This window comes from Topomyia yanbarensis, chromosome 3 (assembly GCF_030247195.1).
Source record: "Topomyia yanbarensis strain Yona2022 chromosome 3, ASM3024719v1, whole genome shotgun sequence".
Classification (NCBI taxonomy): Eukaryota; Metazoa; Arthropoda; class Insecta; order Diptera; family Culicidae; genus Topomyia; species Topomyia yanbarensis.
Window position 1 is genome coordinate 102,536,813 of NC_080672.1, and position 26,586 is coordinate 102,563,398.

At 38.5% G+C, this 26,586-nt stretch overlaps 1 protein-coding gene across 2 annotated transcripts in view; it reads left to right on the plus strand.

The window, feature by feature from the left end:
* The window catches only part of LOC131693902 (muscarinic acetylcholine receptor DM1), a 271,911-nt gene that overhangs the window by 151,008 nt on the left and 94,317 nt on the right, over window positions 1-26,586 (plus strand). For both annotated transcript variants that reach the window (XM_058982168.1, XM_058982169.1), the window contains exon 3: window positions 25,404-26,311. In XM_058982168.1, coding sequence (XP_058838151.1) covers window positions 25,461-26,311 — 851 coding nt within the window. In that variant the 5' untranslated portion in view covers window positions 25,404-25,460. The remainder of the gene's footprint in view (window positions 1-25,403; window positions 26,312-26,586) is intronic.

Here is a 26,586-nt window from a genome sequence, read left to right on the forward strand (position 1 = left end):
ATCTCGAAATTTTATGACAATAGGATGAAAAATAAATTTTTAACATGTCGTTGAAGCAAGTGATATCGAGGATTTCAGTTTAATTCATTTCATTAGAATTGTTCGTGCTTTCGAACTTCTAATGGCGATGTCTCAGGAATTACACGACCGATTGGAATAGTCTTGAGTTCTTTGAAAAGAAGAATGAATATGCTAACCTACAGATGTGAGTTTTTGTGCAAAAATTATTTACGTTTGTTCTGCATCAAGCAAACGCAAATGCCATATCAGTAATTTATCTATACACGCTTTCCAATTTTTGAGATGGTCTCCCATGGGTCACTTAACATGAATCTGACTCAAAATTTAGTGATGTTTGAAGATATACAAGCCTCATCTTTCGCATTTTTGCGCCGAAGTTGCTATATCTATGTTTTTGAAAATGCCCATATGGGGACGCCCTGTAGCTCATAAATCTTCTTACAAATTGGTGGCCTAAACAACATCATATTACTGAATAATTAGTGAATTTTACTAGTTTTGTCAACCATTTTTGCTATTCGATGTGATTGGCTACTATTATCAACGTGTATATTAACCCTTTAACGACCAACACCCTCGAATAGGTTTACATAAAAGTAGTCGAAAAAAAGAATTATGGAATTTCGGAACTGATAGCAGAAATGGATTCAGCGACCCAAAATTAGTTAAAAACCCAATTTTTAGCCGCAAAAACCAATTTTTATAATATTGAGTAAAACATTGTTTGGACAACATTGTTTGGACAGGTGCCACTGTGCGGAGGGCCGAGTGTCATATGCCATTCAGTTCGTCGAGATCGGAAAATGTCTGTGTGTGTATGTGGAAAAAATGTTACCTCTGTTTCTCAGAGATGGCTGGACCGATTTGCACAAAATTAGTCTCAATTGAAAGGTACAATCTTCCCATCGGATACTATTGCATTTTTTTTATTGATTGGACTTCCGGTTCCGGAGTTACGGGTTGAAGAGAGCGATCACACAGCAAATTCCCATATAAACTGAAATGAAAAATTCTCAAAGGGAAGAGTAAGGGGAAATTTCAAAATCTAATTTGTTTTTTTGATGCCAAATGACTTTAAAATCATGAATCGTTAAGATTTGACGAAACCTCAAATAATTTTTTTTTTTACGAAATTTGACTTTTTTGACTTTGGCACATTTTTGCACTTTTTCATATAGAAAGGTTATGCAATCACTCTAAAAATCGTTCACCTAATCCCGGATCATTGTATTGAACATAATTAGACATGGAATCATAGTTTGGACAAATGAGAAAGGCTTAATTGCACCACTAGGTGGATCAAAAAAGGTTTTTAAATAGATTTTTGAATGCTGATTTTAAGCAGTCAAACATACAAAACACTGCCCAAGTAACCAATAAGCATTATAACGTAGCCTAATATCTGCTTTAGATCCACATATAAAGCTGTCTTAAAGAGCCGTGAAGCCCTGAATACTGATATAATGCTGATATTATGCCAGAAAAGGCGAAATATAGTGCTATTACTGTGCAGAGATTGACAGCTCGTTTCTGCAGTACTAATGCTATTATATAGCACCAGCGCACAAATGTCAATTTTGAAAGCCTTATATTGGCAATACTAATGCTACTAAAAAGTTTTAGTTGGCTGTCATTGTCCGCCATGGTTTTGAAACCATTTCTTATGTTTTCTTTCGGTATGATGAGCAAAAAGGAAAAATTTTAAAATAAGATGTTCTTTTTAAAACCGTAATTGTCTCTCTTCTAATGCATAGTAATGAATATCCTTAATGGGTTTTCGTTCTCACATAATATGAATGTTTTACGAAAATTACCTTTAGTCAGTCTCGAACTGAGGTATTTTGCCTCGTCCTTCACGGTAAGTGCGCTGCGTTTGCTCCCTAGACTATATTGCACATGTTCGATTGAAATGAAATATACCGAATATAATCTTCAAGAAGAGTTGCCTAACAAATAAACCCACAGCATTACAATAGCATTATATCGTCTTTTTATTTGCTCTATAATGGCACTACATGCACTTGTAAAGCTCACATGCTTTAAAGATCCTTGAAGCATGTACGCGTTATATCAGCTTTATATACGCATATAGAGCAAGCGATAATGCTATATGTCGGCTGTGCAGTTATGCATTATTGATGCTAATATAGACCTTCATTGCATTGTTAATGCTGTAATGGAGTTTCAATGCAACATTAGTTCAAATATATAGCCAATATAGTGCAATGGCTGAATGCTTTTGGTTACTTGAGTAATGTATTCTTTTGCAGAAAAGCTGAAGAGAGCTACACCATCTACCACGACAAATTGTTATGGCCAGTACCGTCTTTACGCATGGGTACATTAGGCCAGGGCCTTGGGATTTTGGGGCCCCGAACTTATGATGAATAAGAAATCATTCTATAGACTACAATTCAAAGAAAAGTCGCGCTGAATTGTTCATAACTTTATAGCATGTGGTTAACAGTAGATCAGTAACAGCTCAGAATCGCACATCGCACTATATCCCAGGTGATCAATATGGTTAATGAGCATCGAGGAACGGCAGGAAACGAGGCACTGTATGACTATTGAACCTATTCGAACGTCAATCCAACATTTAAGTTCCAATATATTTTTAACAACAACAATGAAACATTTGGTACACCCTGTTTACAAAGTTTGGCATAAATCGGGCCTTAGCCAAACAACAAGAAAACCTTGTTTGGCAAGCGAACTGCGGATGTGGCTTCTTCGTCACATCTGAGCCTGTTAACGGACAAATCCATGCAGAAGCGTCCAAAAGTGACTTCTTGAAGTCTTACGAAGACAATTTTGGTTTCTCTCTGCCCGATCTGTCTTAGGATGACACAGAACCAAGAATGCTGTTTTTGCACTACACTCCGCCCTATCACAAAAATTTTAAATGTTCTTGAAATCCAAAAAATAAAGTTTTTAAAATCGCCTTGTGAAATCAACCCTTTGATTTGCAGTGTCACTACAAATGTACGTTTATTTGAGCATTTTTTAAGAACTTCGGACATTTAGTAGCGTAACTATGTTTATAAATCTGCTTGTATTGTGGTGTGTTCTCAAAGTATGCTTCACACAAGCAGAGCATTATTGTGCTGTTGAAATAAAGTAATTTTAATTTTAAAATCCAGTTTTCACTTGCTAAATTGAAAACCTCAGCTTACGGACAAATGACGAAAGCTTAGGCATATTGTGCGTCACGGAAACGTGCATCTTTAAGATTCCGACTGTTTTATATAACTGGCATTGAAACGAATTGTACCGATGATATTGATCGATTCGAGTAATTTTTATGCTTCTTTTATAATGTAATTTTAAGCGAACTTGATAGCTGACACTGTCAACTGAAGTGACAACTAACACTTCTAATATCGAATAGTGAAACTGTTATTTTTTGCAACGCAGAATTTTTTTGGTCCTTCCGATTTTTTTTTGTTTGGAAGGCATGCTACCAAACTTAAAGTTAGTTTTTAGTGTTTCGGATTCTCCTCATCAGTAACTGGCATCATGTTGGTGCCAGTTAGATGGTTTTTGTTCCCAACCAATTTTGATGCTACTCTAGATTTATCATCTAATTGGCACCAAAATGGTGCTAGTTACTGATGAGAAGGATGTGGCACGCTAAAAACTAAATAATAACTAATTAATGTAACATTCAAATTTATTTTCCATCGGCCTCTCTCCGCACTGGGTTCCTATCACCGACACCATAGAAGCGATTCTATCATCTGAACCCTAGATATCACATGGGTCGGCTATACCAAAAAAAGATGTAGCTTGTTGTAAAGGTTTTCTACTACTATATTTCGATACTCTGAATATGTGGGATATTTATGTCTTTGACAAAGTTGTTTCAAATAGCACTTTCGAAAACTTTATCAGCAGATGAACAGTTTTAAGTTTTGAAATTCTTCAATATTACTTAACATCGAAATTTAGCAGTTTCGAATGATTGTGATCGTTAAAAAATTGTCGAGCATTAATTTTACTTTTCTTCATTAGTCAACCTCACAACTTGCAAACGTACTTAGCACACAAAATTTTAGTACGCCATTCATTGCATCCTGCTTAGAGGCTATTCATATAGTTGATAATACAACAAAAATCAAATTCTCATAAAACCGATCCTGACCTGCTAGAGACAAACTGTAAACGTCATTTATCATCAACTTTCAACTAGTTTCTTAAATGTTATTCTTGTTGTTAACCAGGCATTTCATTTATCGCTCATATGAGTAAAAACGTCCGGATAATTTGCTACTGCGACAATAAAAACTCACATTTTCACACGAAAAGTCATTGGTACTCAAACAACTTCTCCGGATAAATACTTTTTATTTCTCTGGATAAATAAAACCGCCGGAGAATGAGCGAATGAATTTATCACGGTATCCTTTTTGCGCTCGCTGCCTTGCTGTCGCTACTCCAAAACACGAAAAAACAAGTCTGTCGTACTTCTTTGCCGCTATTCTTTGAAATTAAGTGTATATTTTCACGATTTTATTGATTTCCACGAAATTAAAATATTATCACCTTCTCCGGTGAGAAGGAAAAAATCTAATAAATTTTATCCGGAAAATTCTTCTCGCGCTATTTGTTGGACATCGGATAAGCTTCTTCTCGCGTGAGTGAGAGAGAATTACAATGCCTGTTGTTAACCATATTGAATTTTTGTGTAAACTCTACACAATCTAAGAAAAACACATTTTCAGCGAATGTTGAAATGTACGCAAGTTTTCGGTAAACAAGCTTATGTTTTATATGCAATCAACCTATTCAAATTTTGATTTCCATTCGAAAAATTGTCTCTAATCCATTTTTTAGAGGTCTTTCCAAAAATGAGCTCATAATAATTCAGACAGTTGTTTTATTATACATTGAAGTAATTTGACAACTGTGGGATTTTGACTAAGAGATAAGTTACAAGATCCCCTTCCCACAATTTTCCAAAAGTTCTCATGACGCTTTAAATGCGGTTCTCAATGTAGTTATCAGAGAATATTTTGTGGAATATTAAATTAAATTCGTCAGAATCAATTTTTTTTTCAATCCAATTAATTTTTGTTTGTGGGGGGTGGGGGTCTAGCCACCAACCCCCCCCCCCATCCCCCGAACCACGCCACTGCGCACGTGAATAATTTATCGCCGGTTTTTTTTAGCAAAAACACGGTGAAACGGTTAACCAAAAATTAAGTTCCACAAGCCAATCATTGAGAAATGTACTTTGAATAATATGTTTCGAATGCATAACAAACGTATCGCACGAGAAATTTTTTTTTAATCGATTATCCGGAGTGTAATTTTTCTGAGCTCTACCCGACCAGGAGAAAATAACTGGGCAATAACCCGAGCATACTATTTTTTGGTATTCATACCAAAACTTGGTATTAATTGATTATTATACCTCATTGAGGTATTAAGCAGTTATTGAAGAAACATTTTTCAATACCTGCTCAATACCTCAATGAGGTATAATACTTTATTTTAGTATTATTTATGTATCCCAGCGATTTTTTCAAATACCAAATCAATACCTTATTGAATACCTCCATAGAGTGAATTTTTTTACTGGAAGGTTGAAAAATGTTTTATTATTATTCAGGTATTATAATAACTCGTTTTATTATCAAACAGTTATTTGCAGAACATATCTGTGTTATTTGTTTTGGTATTTTACCTCTTATGTAGAGCTCATTAATACCATATTGTGGTAAACAGTCATTGGTATTGATACCTAAATTTAGTATTCCGCAGTTATTTTCTTCTGCTCGGGTACGGATAATTGAATCTGGCCTGTACCTCGATTTTTTCGATCTTGTATAGCAGGTAACTTTCTAACATTTGAGATTCGAAAGACACACAGTTTATTTTTCCATCCTTTATGTATGGAATGTGCAACCAATAACCTTCAAAACTTGGTTTAATATTATTTCTATATCTCTATTCTAAAAATGAGCTTATCTTATCAAAACGGAATTACGCTTGAAGTAGCAGATAGTGATTCTCGTCAATTGATTCGACAGACTGCTTCCGGAAATGGTACGCTGGCAGCAAATATTAACAACTAAACTATTTCCAAGCAGAAAAAGCTGAAATATGACCCGAATTTAGTTGGATTGGACGCATTGAACCATGTAAAATGTACTGAACGCCTGTTGCAGTTCGTAACCAAACGAATCGATCATATGCCAAGTACGGTACGAGAAGCTTCTCGGCAACCTCTGCGATTATCTTCTTAATGCTTCACAGCCTGTTCAATAACTTCTACTGAATAGTTTCCCGAGTGCTTTTACCAGTAGGGTGACTGAAAAAGGGAAATTTGCACTATATTATTGAAAGTTCCTACAATTTTTTTTAACAAAATTATCATCAGCTAGAAAAAAAACTTTTTCCTTAACAAAAATCTACGATCATAGTACGGCGTGGATGTCATCATCCGTCACCTTATTCCTTCGACGGCAATTACGTACCAGTCAGTGTGGAGATATCAGCTCACGCTTTCCCCGTTTGCCAACGGGCGCTACGATGTGGGTGGAAGGCATCATTTTTCCAGTGTGGAGGATATGCCATTGAATGTGGGATGCGCGTGCGGGCTCTGTAACGTCGATTGTGCCAATATGACTGCTGCTGGTGCCGGACGATAAGAAGAAAGTCGAGCGCGCTAGAGAAATTGTGCGTTCATATTGCAACTTTGATGGGTTTGAAGTGTGATGGAAAAATAACCGGTGGGAAGTCTGCTTGTTACAACTTGGACCTAGTTGGTGTCACTTTTCAATTCGACTCAATGAATGCATTGCGAGAAAAGTTTACTTTGAAATGGAGCAAGTTTGCTGGCTCAGAATAACAAGTACGAGGAGGAATGCTGCGCATCCCGGATGGGTGCAGTTGTGCGAGCTGATATGATAATATGATATTTTGAAATTGAAGATGTTTTCTCGTCCTTGCAGCTGCTTGCAAATTTCCTGCACTTATTCAGTGTCTTGATGTTTGTAATTGTATAATGTAGCTGGTGGTGCGCATGAATTTTCCAGATCATATATCACATTCCAAGTTAAGACAAGATATGAAAATATAGCGGGGTCGTTTTAGTTCCATTTATACGTCAGAATTCTCCAGCTCGTGATTGGTTGATTTTGATAACTTGTACTATCAGAATTAGGAAATAAATGTTTATGAAGAGAAATGATTTTTGCCAACGTTGCTCCGTTTATAGGTAAATATAGCCATTATCTGGCCACATTATAGATTTTTTTGTACAACCATTTTGTTACATTAAATATTAGGAAGATGTATTGCATTAGAGCGGTGCAATTTTTTATTCCTTCGATAATACCCCGATTAATTGAAAAATTGGTTTCAAAGAAATTTAATCTTTATTCTTTATCACTCTAGTGCTGCATATACCTGATCATTTTGCTGATTGTGCTGCTGCTGTAACAATTTCTCATCCGAAAACAGAAAAGTGCATTCGTTATTCTTTGTATGCATCCAATCCGAGATAATCTTTTACAACATGTTTGATAGTTGACTGTGGAATTCCCTGTTTTCTGGATCATTTGATGATGCTGTAACTAAATTTTAGGTTCGAGCATCCATAGCGGGTTTTAAATGGGACATTTACCTTAAGTAAGAGGACTCACGTGGGATCCTCTCCCGTTGACTGCAGCTTGTGTTGTCGATACAGCTATCAGGTTAGGGCAGGTCTGTAACAAAATGAAGGGAAAGAAACCGGCGAATCTACGTTCACTCAACAAACAGCTAGTGTAGTACATCCAATCGCTCTTCTCACTCGTTGAGAAGACGCTGATTCGGATCGCAGCCGGTATCAGATTCACCTCCTCTGAGCTCTCTCGTCGGTACAGCACTCGTCGTGATGGATGCTGCCTTTGACTAGTGGTTCACAGCTGTCTTCTTGAGGGTTATTCTAGGCATTTGCCCACGATGACTTCTGCGTGGCTGGCTCAATAGCTGCGGTCATCGGGCGCGTTCTGGTGAGCCGGTCCCAAATAACAATTCAGGTTATATGGTACACTTGAAGTCGTTGTTAGATTCTTAGATTCCACTTGTGGTGTGCTATAAAACATCAAATGTTACGTGGGGTTTCACTTGGGCACACTCTTGTGACACTCGCGGCACCCAGATTAAATAAATCGGAGTTATTAAAAAAAAACAAAAACGTGATTGACTCACTAACAGCTCATCGATTGGGTGATCGAGAGCTGCCCAAATACCAAGAAGAATAAATACTATAAGTATCATCGATTTTTTTAGCAGAATCGCTACAATGCGAAGAATGAATCTTTCGTGTACTCTGATAGCGGTAAGCTTGAAGCTAGTTGGTACCGCTGCACGGTACTATCTTTGATTTTAGGCCTGAGTTTAGTCCGATCTAAGACGTTAGTACTTGTCATCGCAGAAATGGCTGCATCCTGAAGCCAAATGAAAACAGTGTAAAGGGGCGCCATATTCCTCTTGCATGCATCTCAATAATTTGAATCAACTTTTCGACCTTTATGTGCAATATTATGGCCCATGTTGCACACAAACCATATGAGGGCAAGTAAGCAAGTTTTATACCGTACGAAAAACAGGTATAATTGAGTTTTAAATGTCATTTTTTTGATATTCTTTGTCCCCCTATCCATAAGGTGCTGCACGCTCATTTGAAAATGCCATGTCGAAGAGTTATATTGCAGGTTAGCAGAAGTCGAATCATTTTGAAACAAACCGTAGAACGAAATTTTATAATTGGATGCAGAGCTGCATTAAATAAAAATTGTTTTCGTTTGTTAGTTTACTTATGGCTATCAAAATGAGTGAAGCGGTTTAATTTACCCATAATTTTTTAGTTAGTTTAACTAGAGGAAAAGAAAAGAATATATAATCACAATGTGTACCCTTTTCTACTTATATCTTCTCACAGAGAACACAAGAAGCAAGTGGAAGTTTTCTTATATTTTTACTGCTTTCGAAAGAATCCAAAATAATTAATCTTATATAAGATTGTAAATGAAGCCATGCCATACAACCTAAGTAACACTATGACATCAAGCAATCTGCTACAAATATTCTCATTTTGATCGTAATTTAAATAATATCGAAGCTTGCTTATATTGTTTCACTATTTATAATTTTCCATCAGATCTTGGACGATTAGCATTTCCACTGTAGAACAAATTGTCATTTAATTCATAGTGATAGAACAGAAGTGCACAGGGTTTGAAAGAAGTTGTGAAAGTTGAGACTGGACAGATGACTTGGAAAAATGACACAAAAAGTTGAATGCGGTATAATCGCCTAAATCGTGTCGGAACTTAAGGGGGTTGTGTAAAGTATTATCGGCAAAAAATTGAATTCCTTAATTTTTTTTTCGATGCAAAGATTGTCTATTCAGTCAGGTGCCACGTCGAAAACTGGTTTTGCGGTGTACACCATAACTCAAAATCTGCTGGACCAATCGTTGATACATTTGCATAGTTGTTTTAACATCACTCCACAAGTAACTAATGGAGCTTTTATTTCTTGGTCGATTTTCGAACTTTTCATAGCACTTTGAAGCCAAAGTCCGATTATTGCTAAAAAACAATGAAAATGCTATTGAAAAAATAATAAAATTAAGCGTTTTGCAAAAAACTTTTGTAGTTACCTGGGCAATGATGTGAAGAAGAAAAACTTTGCAAAATTCAGTACGATTGGTCCAGGAAATTTTGAGTTACGGTTTACACCGCATTTTGTCGAGGTGCCTCCTGAAGATTCACTGTCTGCATCAAGCAAGTGTCAGGTTCAATCAAGCAAGTGTCAGGTTCAATTTGTTAAGTTATATCTGGTCCAGGAAATTTTGAGTTACGGTTTACACCGCATTTTGTCGAGGTGCCTCCTGAAGATTCACTGTCTGCATCAAGCAAGTGTCAGGTTCAATTTGTTAAGTTATATCTGTCAATTGATTATCAGACAGATTGCAGACTATAGGAAGTAATTGATTGTAATTTATTATTTTGTAACCGGGATTTGAAGCTTTCTCAATTTTTGCATGACGTCGGAAAATTTCGTTGAACTGAACGTTTTAGCAATCCAAGATGTTGAAAGCTCAGCAATTTGGATTTAACCCATTTGACAGATTTACTTCGTTGAAAATCAGCTTTTGAAGTTGTCAAATTCTCAGCTCAATTACTGAACTTTTGGTATATCAGGATTGATTAGGTAATCGCGCTGATAATTTGAATTACTTCATTTTGAGCAATTCTATATGCATGGTTAGTGGAGTAGTTGGGTAGGATGGTATAATAAGCCTCACCAGGCTAAAATGTTTCTTTTGAAATGACCACATAATTATTTGAAGCAAATAAATTATTGTTTTTGGCTTTTCCATGTGCTGTAGAACAGCGACTAATACAAACCTTTCCAAAAAAAAGGTAAGCTTCCATTATTGTTCTGTAAGCATTTGATTTAATTTGAAATAGTCAGATTTGGCTGAACTGTCTGACTACTAAATATAATGTTAGAGAAGCTCTTTCAATCCTTGGAGTGGCTAGCGACTAACAATACAACTCTATAACATTCACGATAATATGCACCATTATTAGCAAAATAACGAAATAACGATATATACCATGTTCACACTACAGAGTTGAAACATGTTATGATAATTAGCAACAAGAAAAATGTCATCGAGATAGCGTTAAAACACTAATTTACTTATTGTGTGAACGTAGTATTAGCCACTTGGATCTTAAATAATTCTAATGTTACTTTGTTTAAGCTAAATCGAGGATTTCAAAATTATTTTAAAAATATAAATACATCAGACTACAGTCGTGATTCGCTGGTTGGGCCACAGCCTTGTCCAACTAACGAATTTGATTCGCTAGTTGGACCGACTGACAAATGTCAAAAACTCTCCAAAGGAGATGTTGGCTGTGTAAATGCATCTGGTCACATCTCTAAATATTGTCAGATTGATTGTCAAAGTAAATTTGACATAAGATTTTGGCGTTCAAATGCTTTTTAGTTGGACAATGGCCCAACCAGCGGAGGTCCAATTAAAAAGCAGTCCAGTTAAAAAGCGTCCAACCAGCGAATCACGACTGTATTAAATTGTATAAACAGTGAATTTTCAATTAACCTCATTGTACGGTTTTTAACATTGCCGTATATTGCCGATCAGAACGCAGTAATGCAAATGGCAGCATCATGTTACCGGAAGAAGACAAAAATATGACATGCTCCTCTTGCGCATACTTCGTTATTTTCAATCCTCTCTTCAGCTTTCTTCTGGATCAATATAGCTCTCTTTGCTCGCAATAAAGATGGCAATAAATAAGCCAGTTTTAACTGGTAGGAAAGACAAGCATCGTCGAACTATATTTACCTGTATTTTTGATTTCTCTGTTTTTTCCTTCTCTCTACACGCTTGATTCCAATTGCTCATCGAAGGGTTACAGGAGAGCATATTTGGATAAATCGAATCGATTATCGCATATTCAGATCAAAGTTGTTTTTGCGAATAGGAATCAAAACTGCAAGAAGAATTGTTTTGATTATTTTCTTTTACATATCGCTGTGAGAATAAGTGGGATCATTTTATTCCTTAATATAAATCAATAACATGTTATCACGAATTATTGCCCATATATCTGTCGTATCTCACATCAAAGAAAGTGAATAACGAAAAAAATTAGTTTTTTTTCATTCGATAGATCCAAATAAATGACAATCGGATGTAGATCATAAAATGCACTATTTTATAAATTTTCTTATTTTCACTCCCAGTTCACAAATTGAATCAGAATGTTAAATAAAAGATTTTAAATATACGTATTTTTCCTATATAAATAAACTCACATAAAACATCCAAATAAAAATATTTTAAAATTGATTGCGAACGCAACGGCGATCAATATATTTGTTCGCAAAAATATATTACTAGGATGCTCTAAACTTTCATTTCTGTTTATTTATAAAATCGTAGAAATTTTGTTAGCAAATAAAATCGTTCCAATCTGCATTGATGCATTACAGAAATATGCAATCAACAATATGAAATATAACACTTGTGATCATTCTGTCAAAGTTTAATTTTTTGTTTGACCTTTGTTTACTTTTTATTTAAGCTTCGCTGAAAAAAACGTGTACAATTCTAATTCGCAGAGTGTGATCTAACCTTTATTTATAATTGATATTTATTCCAAACTTGTGAAAATTAGCTTGAAATGAATATAAATATTCACCCCCCCCCGTGTCGACAGGTATCGTGTTCAATTAGAATGATATTCACAGTTCATTTTGAATTCAAATTGAAATATTTCAACCAATTTTTTAATCAAAGTTTAAAATTACTATCATGGCACCAGTTACAAACGATGGTTATACCACTTCAAACTTATTTTCTTTTATGCATTAAACATTATGTCACTACAAAATGCTGTACATCATCGGCCAACTATAAACTATCCACCAAGTTAAAGTTCTATGTTCAGAAACATATCAGACAAAATTGTTCTCACACGCTATGGAACGAGACATATGACGAAGCAAAGCTATTTTACTGCAAGAAAATATCGGAATGAAAAACAATTCTCCATGTTGTCTAATTTACTCATTTTCTTTAACATGAATTTGTTGTTTTTTAACATTATCGTGTATCGCAGATCAGAACGCAGCCATATAAATGACAGCATCGTTGGGTTAAAGCTTACCAAATAGTTTAGGCCGGTTTAAAAGTTAGTCCGGTTTAAAAATAGTTAGTACGCGTTTGAGCTTACGGCTATGAGTGTTTTATTTGGTATATATGATTACCACGAGTCTAACACGAATGAGAATTCAAAAAAAAAAACTTGAATGACGTGAATACAGTCCAAAAGAAAAATATGCAGACATGTATGTGTTGAATCTTCCCGTTTTAAGTAATGCAAGAGACTGCACGCAGAGCGTATGCTTTGTACTCCGGAAGACGGCAACGACCATCAGATGGGTGGTTTCAAATGCCCTGCTTACAGTAGTGCGATTTTAAGACAACAGTAATGGAGATATCCCAGATAAATCTGAATCACTGTGACACCGCACAGCTTCTGTTGTGACACTATGTGTGTGGTAGCTTTGATTGAATACCCCAATCATATCCCACCTGATCACGGTAACTGGGTGGTGGGTATAAAGGGAACGGCTGCGATCCAAATCATGGACAAATTCCCCATTCAAGAAGTAGAACACTCATATGAAGGCTTCGTGATTGCCAAAATAAACGGCGTCTTCGTGTGCAGCCGTTACGTACCTCTAAGGTAGACAGTGGAGCAGTTCAGCTTAATGCTGGCACAGTTAACCGAGCGGTTGATCGGCTGAAAACTGGTAGTCATTGGTGGTGACTTCAATACCTGGGCAGTGGAGTGGGGCAGTAGAGTAAGCAATACAAGAGGGTGTATCCTGCATAGGGTTGTGGTACCGGTAATACCGGTACCGAATATCCCGGGAATACCGACCCATTTTTGGTACCGTAATACCGGTACTGACCAAAGGCCAGTACCGGTATTTTCGGTACTATACAATTTTTTATGACAAATATGTTTACTCTGCAGGGGGATCTGTTTCAAAATATCGGTCTGCAAGATTAAGTTTAATTATATTAATTTGCCTTCTAGATAAATCGTTGAGCTAACACCTTTGTGTGGAAATGAGGTGGGGCCATCATCATAATAATTCTAGAAGTTAGTTTTATTAGCGACATTCTGATTGGTTTCCATTACTTACTGGGTGGCGCGTAATAAGACTATGGTCTAAGTCATGTCTGTATTTGGTTTGATCTTAGACCTTTATCTATAAAAGAACGAACAGCGATTTAGTAGCTAACAGTTTTAGACTTGGGGAACAGCTTCATCGGAAAATTCAGCAAAACTCCATAGTTTACAGGAAAGTAAGGAGCGTTGATATGCATTAGAGAATAGTAGGCAAACAACATAAAGGTCGGAACCAATTTTCAGAAAAGCAAGAGAGGAAATTCAATTAACCTGCTCGGATTTACTGCCATTCTCGCTTTGATTTACTGTTGTTAATAGGGTTTCATACATTTACCATCTCTTCAAATCGACGAAAGTCGCACCACTTAGCAGTTATTGATTTCAAAGTGGCCTAGATTTCGAAATAAAAGAAGGTGCTCTATATGAAAAATATCTGCTGTGAAGTAAGTCTTGCCATTCCGAAGCAATTAAAAACAATAAACATGTTTTTTGATCAGCACAAATCAATCATCTGAGAATAAGATCATCAGTTTGAGCATTCAATTTCAGTTTGAAGCTTTTTTCGAATTTTTTAAAAAATATTCGAGTACCGGTACTTTATCGGTACTACCGGTACTGAGGGCTTCAGTACCGTAGTACCGGTTCTCGCCAAAAAGGGTCGGTACTGCGAACTCTAATCCTGCAGGAAGCTCTGGCGAAGTTAGACGTACGATTGTGCAATCAAGGTCCTTTGGAGAGACAGAAGGCATTTTATTATCGACGTCACGTTTTGTAGTCCTTCACTGACAGCGAATATGGACTGGAGAGTATGCGAGAAGTATACCCATAGAGACCACCAGGCGATTCGTTACCGTATGAGCCAACTGAACCCTGCGGCAGCCCGGGGAAGACTGACCGGAGAATGAAAATGGAAGACGAAAACCTTCAACAAATACCTCTTCGTGGAGGCACTGCGGCCAGACAGCAGGGCTGAGAACGTAGATGCGTCTGATTTAACAAGAAGGTGCCGGCCTGTGACTCCACAATGCTGCGAAAACTGGAGCCACGCGGTAGACGACGTCTTGCTTACTGATGGAACGATACGCTCAGTACAGTACACACTGCCTGTCTCAGAGCCATACGACGGGCTCAGAGAGCAGTTACGGAGCCAGATAGAGAGGAGCGTAAGGCAGCATTTCGGGAATCTAGGGACGCTATAATACGGGAGATCAAGCTTACCCAAGCAACACGTGCAACATGTAATGGCCGCGGTTTGTTGCATAACCATAAACTTTTGCTGGTGCGCTTTTTTAGTTGCTAAATCAGTTAATAATGGTTTATGCACGCTTCTTTTCAACGAATTTTATTGTAGAAACTGCTAGTCAACAAGCGGTGCTGCTTGGGTAGCACGTCAGATTGCCACAAAGATCAGTACCAAGAAGAAGATGCCAAATACCTGGGGGTGGGCATAGCGTAGTTGGTAAATCGATTGCCTTGTACGCAGCGCACCTGGGTTCGAGTCCCGACCCCGCACATAGGGTTAGAAATTTTTCACAAGAGATTTTTCTAACCCGAAGAGGCGAATGACCTTAAGGTTAAAACCTCTATAATTGAAATAAAAAAAAAAAAAAAAAAAAAAAAAAGATGCCAATCCCTGAGGCGACGCGTGCAGAGTCGTCATGGCAAAGATGAGGGGCGCGTCGATGTCAGTTGAAATGTGCCCGGATAAGGTGATCGTTGAGGGTCTCTTCCCAAAGTGAGATCCCACTACCAAGCCACCGAAACCGTAAGCGAAGAATAAGTAGCAAACCCGGGCTATCGGCAAGTGACAAACAATTAGCTCGTAGAAGCATTGATGCGACTGAAATCAATGAAAACCACCGGTCCGGATGGGATTCCAAACGTGGCGCTGAACGCTGCTATCCTGGTATATCCGGACATGTTCAGAATGGTGCTGCAGATGTGTTTAGATGAAGGCAACTTCCCCGAAATGTGGAAGGTACAGAAGCTGGCGTTGCTGCTAAATCCAGAGAAGCCACCGGGTGATCCGGCCTTGTATAGGCTTATATATCTGCTGAATACACTCGGAAAACTCCTGGAAAGAACTATCCTTAAAAGGCTAATTAAAAGCAGGGAGGGTATGCGTGTACTGTCATAAATACTGTTCGGATTCAGCAAAGGAGTATCGATATTGGATGCAATTCGGACAGTGCATGACAGTGGATGGGGTCTTGACACTGTGGCTGCCCAGGCTAGTGAAAGTCGTGGGTTGCGGATGACGCAATGATGGGTGAGATACTTCAGGAAGTGGAGATGTCGGTGATGGAGACTATACGGAGGTCACGTGACTTCATTGAAGCGTGCACTGGAGCAATTTAGAGCTTCAGCAATGACATCGACTACGTCTGCAAAAAGTCAACGAAGGCAACAACGCAATAGCGGGTATCATAGCAAATGTCGGCGGTCCGAGAAGCAGCACGAAACGTCGTTTCGTTATAGTCGTTGCGATACGGGGTTCCTGCCTGGGTTGCGGCGCTGAAAACCACGCGCAGTTGCAAAAAGATCAACGGGACGTTCCGGCTGATAATCGTTATCGCCAGGATGATAGCCATCTGTATCACCTTGGCGGCGTACATCAGTGCTATAGTTGGAGAAACACCAGAAACGTGGGATGGTGAAAATAGATTCGATGGCGAGGTGGTAGCAGGAATGGGACAATGCAGAGAAAGGAAGGTGGACCTGCCGGCTCATCCTAAGCCTGTGGGTGTGGGTCTATAGAAAGCACCGAGAGGGGAACTTCTATCTGACACAGCTCCTCTCGGGTTACGGCTGTTTCAGCAAGTATTTTCATCCGTTGGGGCACACAATGTCGCTGGTGTCCGCGGAGTGTGAAAACGACGAGAAAACACCGGAGCATGTGATATTTGAATGTATGATGTTCGAAGCGACATGCTGAGAGATGCTCGAAAAGGGAGGGCCGGGCATCAACCCGGACAATGTCGTCTACAGAATGATAGGAAACTTAACCTTCCGGAAGTCGCGCTAGTGCACTGAGTGCACGCTGCTCTGAGAATCTAGCGAAATCGTCTTAGGCCACCAGCGGCTGCTCGTTCAGTGGGCCATAAGCGCGACTTCCGGAGGGTTAAACATGTGGAACGTGGTCAACAAAGTGGTGACGCAGATCGTGACCGCCTTACAGCGGAAATGGCTTGATGAACAGCGAGCAATGGTGTCGGGAGAGCAATCATTGCCGGGAAACTCTGCCCGAGTAGGTTAGATCCATCGCCGGTGACTAGTGCTTGAATTCGCCAGACTGACCACGGGACCCTACCGGTTGTCCCGCGTGAAATATAGCTAAAACCAAGAACAATCGAATCGGGAGAACCTTTTTCGAGCTCGGGAACTCTCCGTCGGGGTGTGCTAGATTCACCGCCAGGGACTAGACCGAATGAACCGTGACGAGACACCACCAGTCGCGGATCGTTGGAGCACCAGTGAAACGGACGCCCTAATCCACAAGAAATTCCGGAGCGACCTCGGCACCTGGCTGGTTGGTTCGGTTTCGAGAGAATTTCTCTCGCCGGGGAATTCTCCGTTGAAGTAGGCTCCATTCCATTGTCGGGGACTAGACCGAGTAGTTCGTGAACAGGTCGGGAGCTGAATGACTCAACGGGGAAGTAGTGCTAAATGGTTTAAGCCAAAGGGCTTAAAGGAGTTGATTGGCACTGGGCAGAGAGCCAACGAACTTAAGAACTTATGCTGGTACAAGGGAGCGTGCCGTGGTGCTGAAACGCACAAGAGCCGCAAGGGCTCTGTAAATTAGACAATCTAGATTATCGTCCTAGGGGAAGAGCACTAATTCTCGATCCACAGCTTGCATTCGTATTGCCATACAGAAACAGCTATGGTAGATGGTCGAAAACTATTGGTGTGTCGAAGAGTGGTGCTCTAACTCTACTGAAGGAGAGTGGGTGCTATGCACATAAAAACCCCTCCTCGAAGTAATGCCATAACTGAAACGAATGGTGTGTGACACTCGACCCACCTGGCCTCGGTTTATTTTTGGAGTGATTGCATAACCTTTCTTTATATGAAAAAGCAAAATAGATTTAGCCTGACTGCCGAAGCGGAGACCAGCTCAGGTTCACTTTCCGGAAGTCGCGTTTATGGCCCACTGAACGAGCAGCCTCTGGTGTCCTAAGACGATTTCGCTAGATTTGCAGAGCAGCGTGTACTGAGTGCACTAGCGCGACTGCTGGAAGGTTAAGGAGAAAGCTTAGAAGTGGTGGTCGACTTTGGGGTAGACATCGAGGAGCTGTGCGTGAGGTGCGCGTCATAATGCCTTGGACTTTGTAACGGAAGGAGTTTTATCGTTGGAGAATTACACACCAAAAAATCTGAATTTTATCGTTGACGTAATTCAAAACTTGCCACAATCTAACAAATTGACGAAATATAACCGTGTTCTGTTTAATTTTACATGAAAGATGTACTTTCCACGCGCAGTGCCATAAAATTACACTCTTCAACTTTTTAAACGAACGCCACATGCGGAGTAAAATTACGTGACTCGCAAAATTCAACGACATGAAAAATTAAAATCAAACGTAAAACTATGTCATTTTTGATGCTCATATATGTCATGGTCAGGAGACGTAAATTTACACTATTTTTTCTAGGTGTGTACATTTTCAGATTCTTTAATAATAGTGATAACTGTATCTATAAATTTAAACAAAAATGTATGCTTCGAGTTTAATGAAAAATAATTATTAAACATTCATAAATTTTAATCGATAAGCTGTCGTAGCAGCCTACCAAGCTCACACTTAGTATTTGTTTATTTTACGTATTTATCTTTGTCGGCAAAGTTAACGTTAAATTTGCCTGTGTATTATATCCACAAAAATGCAAATGGATAGCTATACTTTTTGCAAATGTAGCCCTGCTTTTTCCATTTTAACTTCACTACATCTATTGGGCGTGGTTTGCCTCCCAGCAATTTCCAAACTCTACAGGGGGTAAATCCGTCCGCTTCAACGAATGCCTGCACCTTACCTAGCTCAATGCTGATCCAAAACCCAACGGGCACGAGGGAACAGAAATGAATCAAATAAGTTGGTCTTGTTCTCGTTCTGCTCCCGTGGCGGGGTGGGGGGGGGTGGTCCGGCGGATCTGGCGAAGAGCCGGAGACTACTGGACCGAATATCATACCAATTTGAAGAAAAATAAATGGTGTGGCTGCAGTAAAAGGCTACTTTGGGCTGGTTCACCGATTGAACGAGCTGCATCACCATAGGACCGCCGACCGTGGACCCGCTCATGCTGGGCAGGGCAACAATTTACGACTTTTTGCGATTTTCGAGCTCAGTGGCGAATTTAACCGCAGAAAATAAAATTTTTAGCCATTTCCTTTGGATGACAAATTTATTGAAGTGAATTGGGAGAAAATGTGTGGAACAGTTCGGTGCTGGAAATGTTTATTGGTCGATTTTAGATGATCGTAGATTTTGATTAATATGTTCGAATAATAATAAATGCTTGCTCCAGTTTGTGAAAATTAAGATTGTGCTTTTTTGCAAATATTTAGATAAAATTTCAATTATATCTCACATTATAGGGTAAAAGTTCTCTAATTCATTTTCAGTTCGCTCAAACGCGAGTATTTTATATTTTCCAGGTCGTATTTTTCATTGTATTACTTTTTAGGAATGAAGCCAAGATATAGAAGCCTATTTAAGCGCAATCTAGTGACAGCTGGCTGAGTTTTCAACGAAATAGAGCGACACCCTGACTAATGAGATTAATAAGGGCTCGTCTACCCTACAATAATTATGTTTAGTGTAAATTAGCATGCAGCTCGTTTTGTTGTTGCATTATTTCTCGGTCAAAAACCGTGCTCTTTCGTTATCGTAAAAACCCGAGAACAGAGTGAAAACTCATTACCTACTCCGGATCACCGGAAGCCACCCAGCAACACCTAGTCCAGAATGTAATTAATCCTCTTCGTAACCGTAACTTAAGATTATTAGATTGAAATCAGGTCGACCCGAAAATTAATAATCAGCAAAAAATGTATACAATGAAGACCCAATTTTTTACCAACAAAACAGCGAAAAATTATGTTCTAATGTGGAACAAAGCTTCTCCCCTTCCGCTTTGAAACTTTCATTGTATCGACAACCCTTGCTTGGGTGGACTCAGTAGCAGATGGAAAACAAAAGGTTACTCGGTAGAATCAATGAACGGAGTTCAAGGCAAAACAAAGAACTTATCTCGGACAGATTTGTCTTGATTTTCCAGGGAGCCGTTGCGTTGTAAGTAATTATTCAAAGGCGGTCATAATGAAGGAGACGAAGAAAGGTTGCTGATGATATTTATTATAATCTTTGTACGAAAAATTGCTTGAGAAAACTTTGGTTAGAGAATTTTTAACCAAGCCAGCATCGTAAGATTAAGAGTAGGGTAATGCACCTATTGTTGGCCTATTAGGAGAGGTATTGCACTATTTTGTTGATAACACTCAATCGATGAATAAATATTTTTGCTTCGTTCTCAAAAACCAGTTTAATAACAACAATGGCCAGAAACTCGTGCTTGAGTGCAACGAAAACTCAAATAATCTGCCCCAATTTTGATGTTGAAATGTAATCCGGAACATATTTTTTCCGTTTAATTGAATTCTGTAAATCCTTGCTCAGGCCATTGGAAAAAGTTAATGTAGAGCGCTGTAGCTTTTCATACTTTCTCTTCTCTTCTTGTGTATTGAAGTTCTGGATTTTCTGTATTTTTTCAGTAGAATAATATAACTAGCAGCGAGTTAAATGTCATTATAGGATGAAGAAAATACGATCCAATATTATTTAACTTGAATGGAAAAAGACCGAAATGTAAGTTCTATCCAATTTTGTGTAGCATAACGGCGTACTTAATTAAAATCATCTCTCATTATGATGCGAAATGAACTGTTTGAAGCTCCACCCACTACCACCATAAAACATTTATCCAATTTGTCGTTTGCTTGCGTTGTGGTGCAAAAAAGAGATCATTAATTCAAACATTAGCACCGCAAAGAGGCCTTGAAGTAGGGCACAACTGACGAGTGCTTTTGATAGAGTCCGGATAATCGAGAAAAGAAGAGTTACGTTTTCTGAAAATAAATTAGCAAACTTTTCTCATCAACACAACGCTTCGTTTTTCTTAGTGTGCACTGTTCACACACTTATTGGTTGGACTGCGACTACTATAACACTAAATCTTTCGAACCGAGAGGATTTCGTTTGGAAAAGGAAACGATGAAAAATATTCAATTTCAAAACGGACATGTCGAGCAAAATCAGTTCCGTTTTCAGATTGCATCTAACGTGACGATTCGCACTAGAATATTTCTGCTTAGCCCATAGTCTGCAACAGTTTTTTTCCGGTCGGTGCCGCGTTACAGGTTGGAGAGTGCGATCACACAGGGAATTTTCATATTAACTGGTACCATCTTGATATTAAAATGATGAAAAAGACATTAAAATGGGTGCATCATTTTTCGGTTTTGCTCATCTAAATCGATTCATAAAAACTTGATTTCAAGAGAAAGGTACAATACCCATTGACTGCCATTCAATTTCATTGAGATCTGATTGATTGAATACCTCAAAGGTGAATAATCTATTTAAATGGACATATAATTACTTAAATTTGCATCAACATCACTTCCAATCAGAGTATTTCTTATCATTTATTAGGAATCAGTAGCGACTGGCTCAAATGGCACATTCCCCATGTTGATCTGAGATTTGTGCCTTGCCATGATTTTTTTTTCTTTTTTTCTGATGGTTTGGAGAAGTGGTAAAGTGGAGGATAAGAAAATAACGATACAGCGATACGAAAGTATTCTTCACTCCCAAGGGAATGAAAGACATTTCTCGATGCATAACAATCTGTGCTTTCGTTGAGAACAGATATTACATTTTAAGAAAATTAATTGAAGGATAATAGAGATATATGCATGAGAAAATGATAAAATTTAATATGAATGACAAAAAGCCTTATAACCCCAACTTCTCGTATTCGGACTAAGGTCAAAAGGGTTCGGTTCAATTTCTGAGATTTTTTCACATTAGAAAAACTACAAAATATGTATGATTTGCATCACGGAGCAGAAAAATCATTAAAAATATGGGATTTTTGAGCCAAAATGACCCATTACCCCATTTCCCGTATTTTTCTAGAAACATAAATATCTCCATTCAAATACTAAGATTATTTCCTTTAAAATGAGGTATAAATTGTAATTTTCTGATTGTTACTTCAAAAGTTATAGCATGTAATGTATTTTTCCTCCATATTTTCCCATAGTACCAATTTCAAAAAATTTCAAGCGATGTGGGCGGGGGTCCAAAATTGTCCAAATGATGTGAAATTTGGCATCTGTGCTTACTTTGATATTTGTCACAATATGAGAGAGGGGACCTTCGCGAATTAAAAAAAAATTTTTTGCGATGCCCTAATAAAAACTATTGCATTCGCTACATTTAAATGTCTACTTTAAGAAAATTGACAATAATGGCAATATATAACTAGAAAGCCACACATGAAATGTGACTATATTGCCTAAAATTTGAGTTTGCTTCTCCGGCTTGGGGTTTTTACTTCACGCAATTGAAAAGTTTTTACAATTTTTTTTTATTCATATCGTTTATTTGATAGGCACAAATGCGTTAGCTTGGCGGTGCCAAATTCTTTTGTTTTTACATTTTGGATATCTTAAAACTAGGAGGTTACAATGTTGAAATATTTTTTTTACAAAATAATAGAAAGTTTACAGCTATCTTAAGACTAGAAATAAGATTCAATATACAAGAGAGGGCCAAAAGATTTTTTTATGAAAAATTTTAAAGCAAGGAATTCAGTTTGATATACAAGAGGGGGAGTAATAGTATTTTACGAAATATTTTACAGTTATCTTAAAACTAACAATATAGTTTAGTATACAAAAGGGGGAACAAATATTTATGAGAAATTTCACAGATATCTTAAAAATAGGGATACAATTCTATTTACAAGATGGAGGACAAGAGTTTCAATAAAGAGTAAAAATTATAGCTATCTTAAAACTAGGAATACAGAAGTTTTTACAATTGTTTAAGGCTGAGATTGTCCCATTTAGATATAAAACAGTTCCAGCTATTATTTCGGTTTTCCGCTGCAATTTTCTGTCTTTTTTCTTTATGTCTTCTTAAATAATTTTAACCTTTGAACGTTATAATTACTTTTTCCACCTTAGAACTTAGAACAAACGCACCCTACGCGTTTGATCGCTATTTTCGTAAGTAACAGTGCAAGCAAAAGAAAAGTATAATTTATCATTTTCTTCGTTTTTTAATAGCGAAAACAGTTGTGTAACTGAAAGTACGGAATTTATTGAATCAATTATACATAAATTAGCTCGAACAAAAAAAGTGGAAAAATCGTGTTTATGACTTTTTTCATAACTTTGCAAATTTTCAACCGATTTGAAATAAAAAATCAAATGATTCTAAAATTTTAAAGCATGGTCTAGAAACGGTATAAAATGAAATTGCGAGATTTATAAAAAAAGTGCAATTATTTGGAAGAGTGAAATATGAAAAATCTGGCTTTACCACCTTTCCTTACTATGAACTCTAAATTGATTTATGGTTAGGGTCCCAGGTCGGTAAATTCCCGTCTTCACACAGCTCCAAAGATGGCGTGGGGTATATTTGTACCCCAATGCAACGTTCTAGGGTTAATCGGATTCGATCGTCTACTACATATAAAATGACTTGATAAGCAAGCATGTTTGGTTCAATATGTAACATTCGATATTGATTGGTTATATTTAAACTGTCTGAATGGAATATTCTTGATTTAATAATAATCGAAATGCACTAAGAAATTAAATATTTCACACTAAGTAGTGTACTGCCGTGATCCGCATAACAGTCCCATTTGCTATGGGTTTCCTATGCAGGGTGGACTGTTATGCGTATCACGGCAGTGTACTCCTACGTCCACAGTTTATGCAACCTCATAGGGCTGTCCCTTGTAGTTTTTGGAAGTCCTATTTCAGTTTATTCCCTTTTCGCCAGAAATTCCAGAGATCGGTTGTCGAGCTTTTATAACCACCAGTAATCTAGCTCAGCTCAAAGCAGCAATTGATTTAATTTGTACAGTTTTCATCAACCAGCCCACGTATGTTCATGCCCCGCACACGATGGGCTCATAGTGATAATAAGATCGGCAGTGATGCAGATGACCAGCACACAATTTGGGGCAGGGCAGCTCAGCTATCGATTTGGTAGGCACCGAATTGAGGGAGTAGCCCACAACTGCATATATTTAATGCAGGAAATCGCCCAACATTTGCACGATCTGGCAGAGACGAAGTGTTTAATGTAACTCTCTGTTCTGACGGTACTAAGCATGAGTTGGCAAACTGGCTCGTACCCAACCAGCTCGAACCATAGTTGTCTGATTATAAGTACATAGAAGTAGCACCCTCTTGCGGTTCTACTGTGTAATAATTTAATTTTAAATAAGTGGTAATACAAAAAATTATTAATTAATTAAAATAAAATAGTGTGGACTGTGTTGGCATGTAATTTTCTACTCTATCTGATGGGAGCAGAATATTTTTACTCGCATTTGGATTTTCGAAGATGCGGAAATTGAGTCACTTCCCACAATATCAGTTTTGAATAATGACAGTTGCGCGAAGCATGGCGGTTCTTCTAATCCCTTAAGGATGGGAAAGTTTTTTGAAAAAAATCAAAGAAATAATCACAATTACACAGGTACTCTCGAGAACGGTTCGGTTCATTGTATAGAGTCTTCGAGTGTCAATACTCATCGAGTGCAAGCAAGGTTGGAGAAAGGTTACTTTTTGACAATCTGTTGAAAAATTTTCACGGGACTTTTCAATCCCTCCTAACTCTCCAGTCTCAGCGGGTATGGTTTAAGGTATGGTATTGTTTGGTTCTCTCCGAATAACGATAACAGTTGTACCTGGTTGAAAGAGAAGTTGTAGGTGATAAGTGGGAGGACCGTGGACTTCAGTTTCATTGTCGACCCATATAGTCTACACCAGAATAAGGTATTCCTCTACATTCCGAGGAATTGTTTGAAGACTAATGTTTTGATAAGGATAGATTCCAATAATCCTTGTTCGCGGGCAGTTTGCTGGGAAGTTCTGAGAAACAAATCAATAACTGATAAAATACAGCAGTATTTTTGAGCTGAGCTAGATTACTGGTGGTGTGAAAAGTTTATAACATTTTCAAAACTCCAGTATTGGTTTTGATTCTTGCATAAAGGCGTAATTTTTATTAGCAATGCAATTGACATTTCCTATCTTAGACTGAACATAACCAATGGTGAATTCCTAGTGTTCATGTATGAGAAAGACACAATTGCACCACTAGGTGTAAAACAGGTTTTTGGAGGCCAAATAAATAACGATACTGTCACATAAGAATGAGAACTTCCTAACCTTCCTTTTACAAGAATTCAGAAGGACTTAAAATCAATGAGTTCGATCAAGTCGGCTACCACGTACTGTAGAGTATAAATCGAAACTTATTCATAATTTTTTAAAACCGCCATTTTATAACTCTTCCTAACAGTTCCCATTTACACCTTTCTTTTCAGAACGTCTTCTCAGCCAGCGTTCGCCGAAGCGACCAGCAGCAACACGCAACACGCGCGATGGTGCTGTACGAGAGAACAACGATCGACAGTTTCCTGTCACGATACACAGCCGTCACCTCGATTCCGGGCACCGGATCGACGGGCACGATCGATGATCTGTTCTACAATTTCACCCCGACGGCGGTGGCGAGCACGGTTACCGCCGGGAACGAAACGGACAGCGTAGCGGAAAGTGAACCCACCTACTCGTTGCTGCAAATCATCGTGCTCGGTATTATTGCTACCGTGCTGAGCATACTGACGGTGGCCGGCAATGTGATGGTGATGATTTCGTTCAAGATCGACAAACAGCTACAAACAATCAGCAACTATTTTTTATTCTCGCTTGCCATTGCGGACTTTGCGATCGGACTGATATCGATGCCACTGTTTTCGGTAACGACGCTGCTAGGATACTGGCCGCTGGGGCCCCACATATGTGACACGTGGTTGGCCCTGGATTACCTGGCATCGAACGCGTCTGTGCTGAATCTGCTCATCATTAGCTTTGATAGGTACTTTAGCGTAACTAGGCCTCTAACATATCGAGCGAAGCGTACAACGACCCGAGCAGCGATCATGATCGGAGCCGCGTGGGGCATCAGTTTACTGCTGTGGCCTCCGTGGATCTACAGCTGGCCCTACATCGAGGGGAAACGGACGGTGCCGGAGAAGGAGTGCTACATTCAGTTCATCGAGACCAATCACTACATTACCTTCGGCACGGCGATAGCGGCCTTCTACGTACCGGTGACGGTCATGTGCTTCCTGTACTATCGAATATGGCGGGAGACGAAAAAGCGGCAGAAGGATTTGAAGAACCTCACCGGCGACCGGAAAAAGGATTCCTCCAAGCGGTCCAATTCGAGGTAAGTGCTACCTACTAATGAATAATTCACATTTGCTCTGATTTAAAAGCAGTCGGTCGGAAGTGAGTGCGCTTTGTGCAATTTATTCTCGTACAGCTGGTGCGATGCTGGCAGTTGGTTCCCCTGATCACAGCGCAACGATTTAGAACACGTCCGTTTGCGTGAAGCGTTTCTTTTCACAGCCCTCCTCGGAAACGATTCAGCATAATTGCGACCACTTATGCTTCCGACCGAGTTCGATCCGGAGGAGTACAATAGAGTAGGGCTGAGATGGG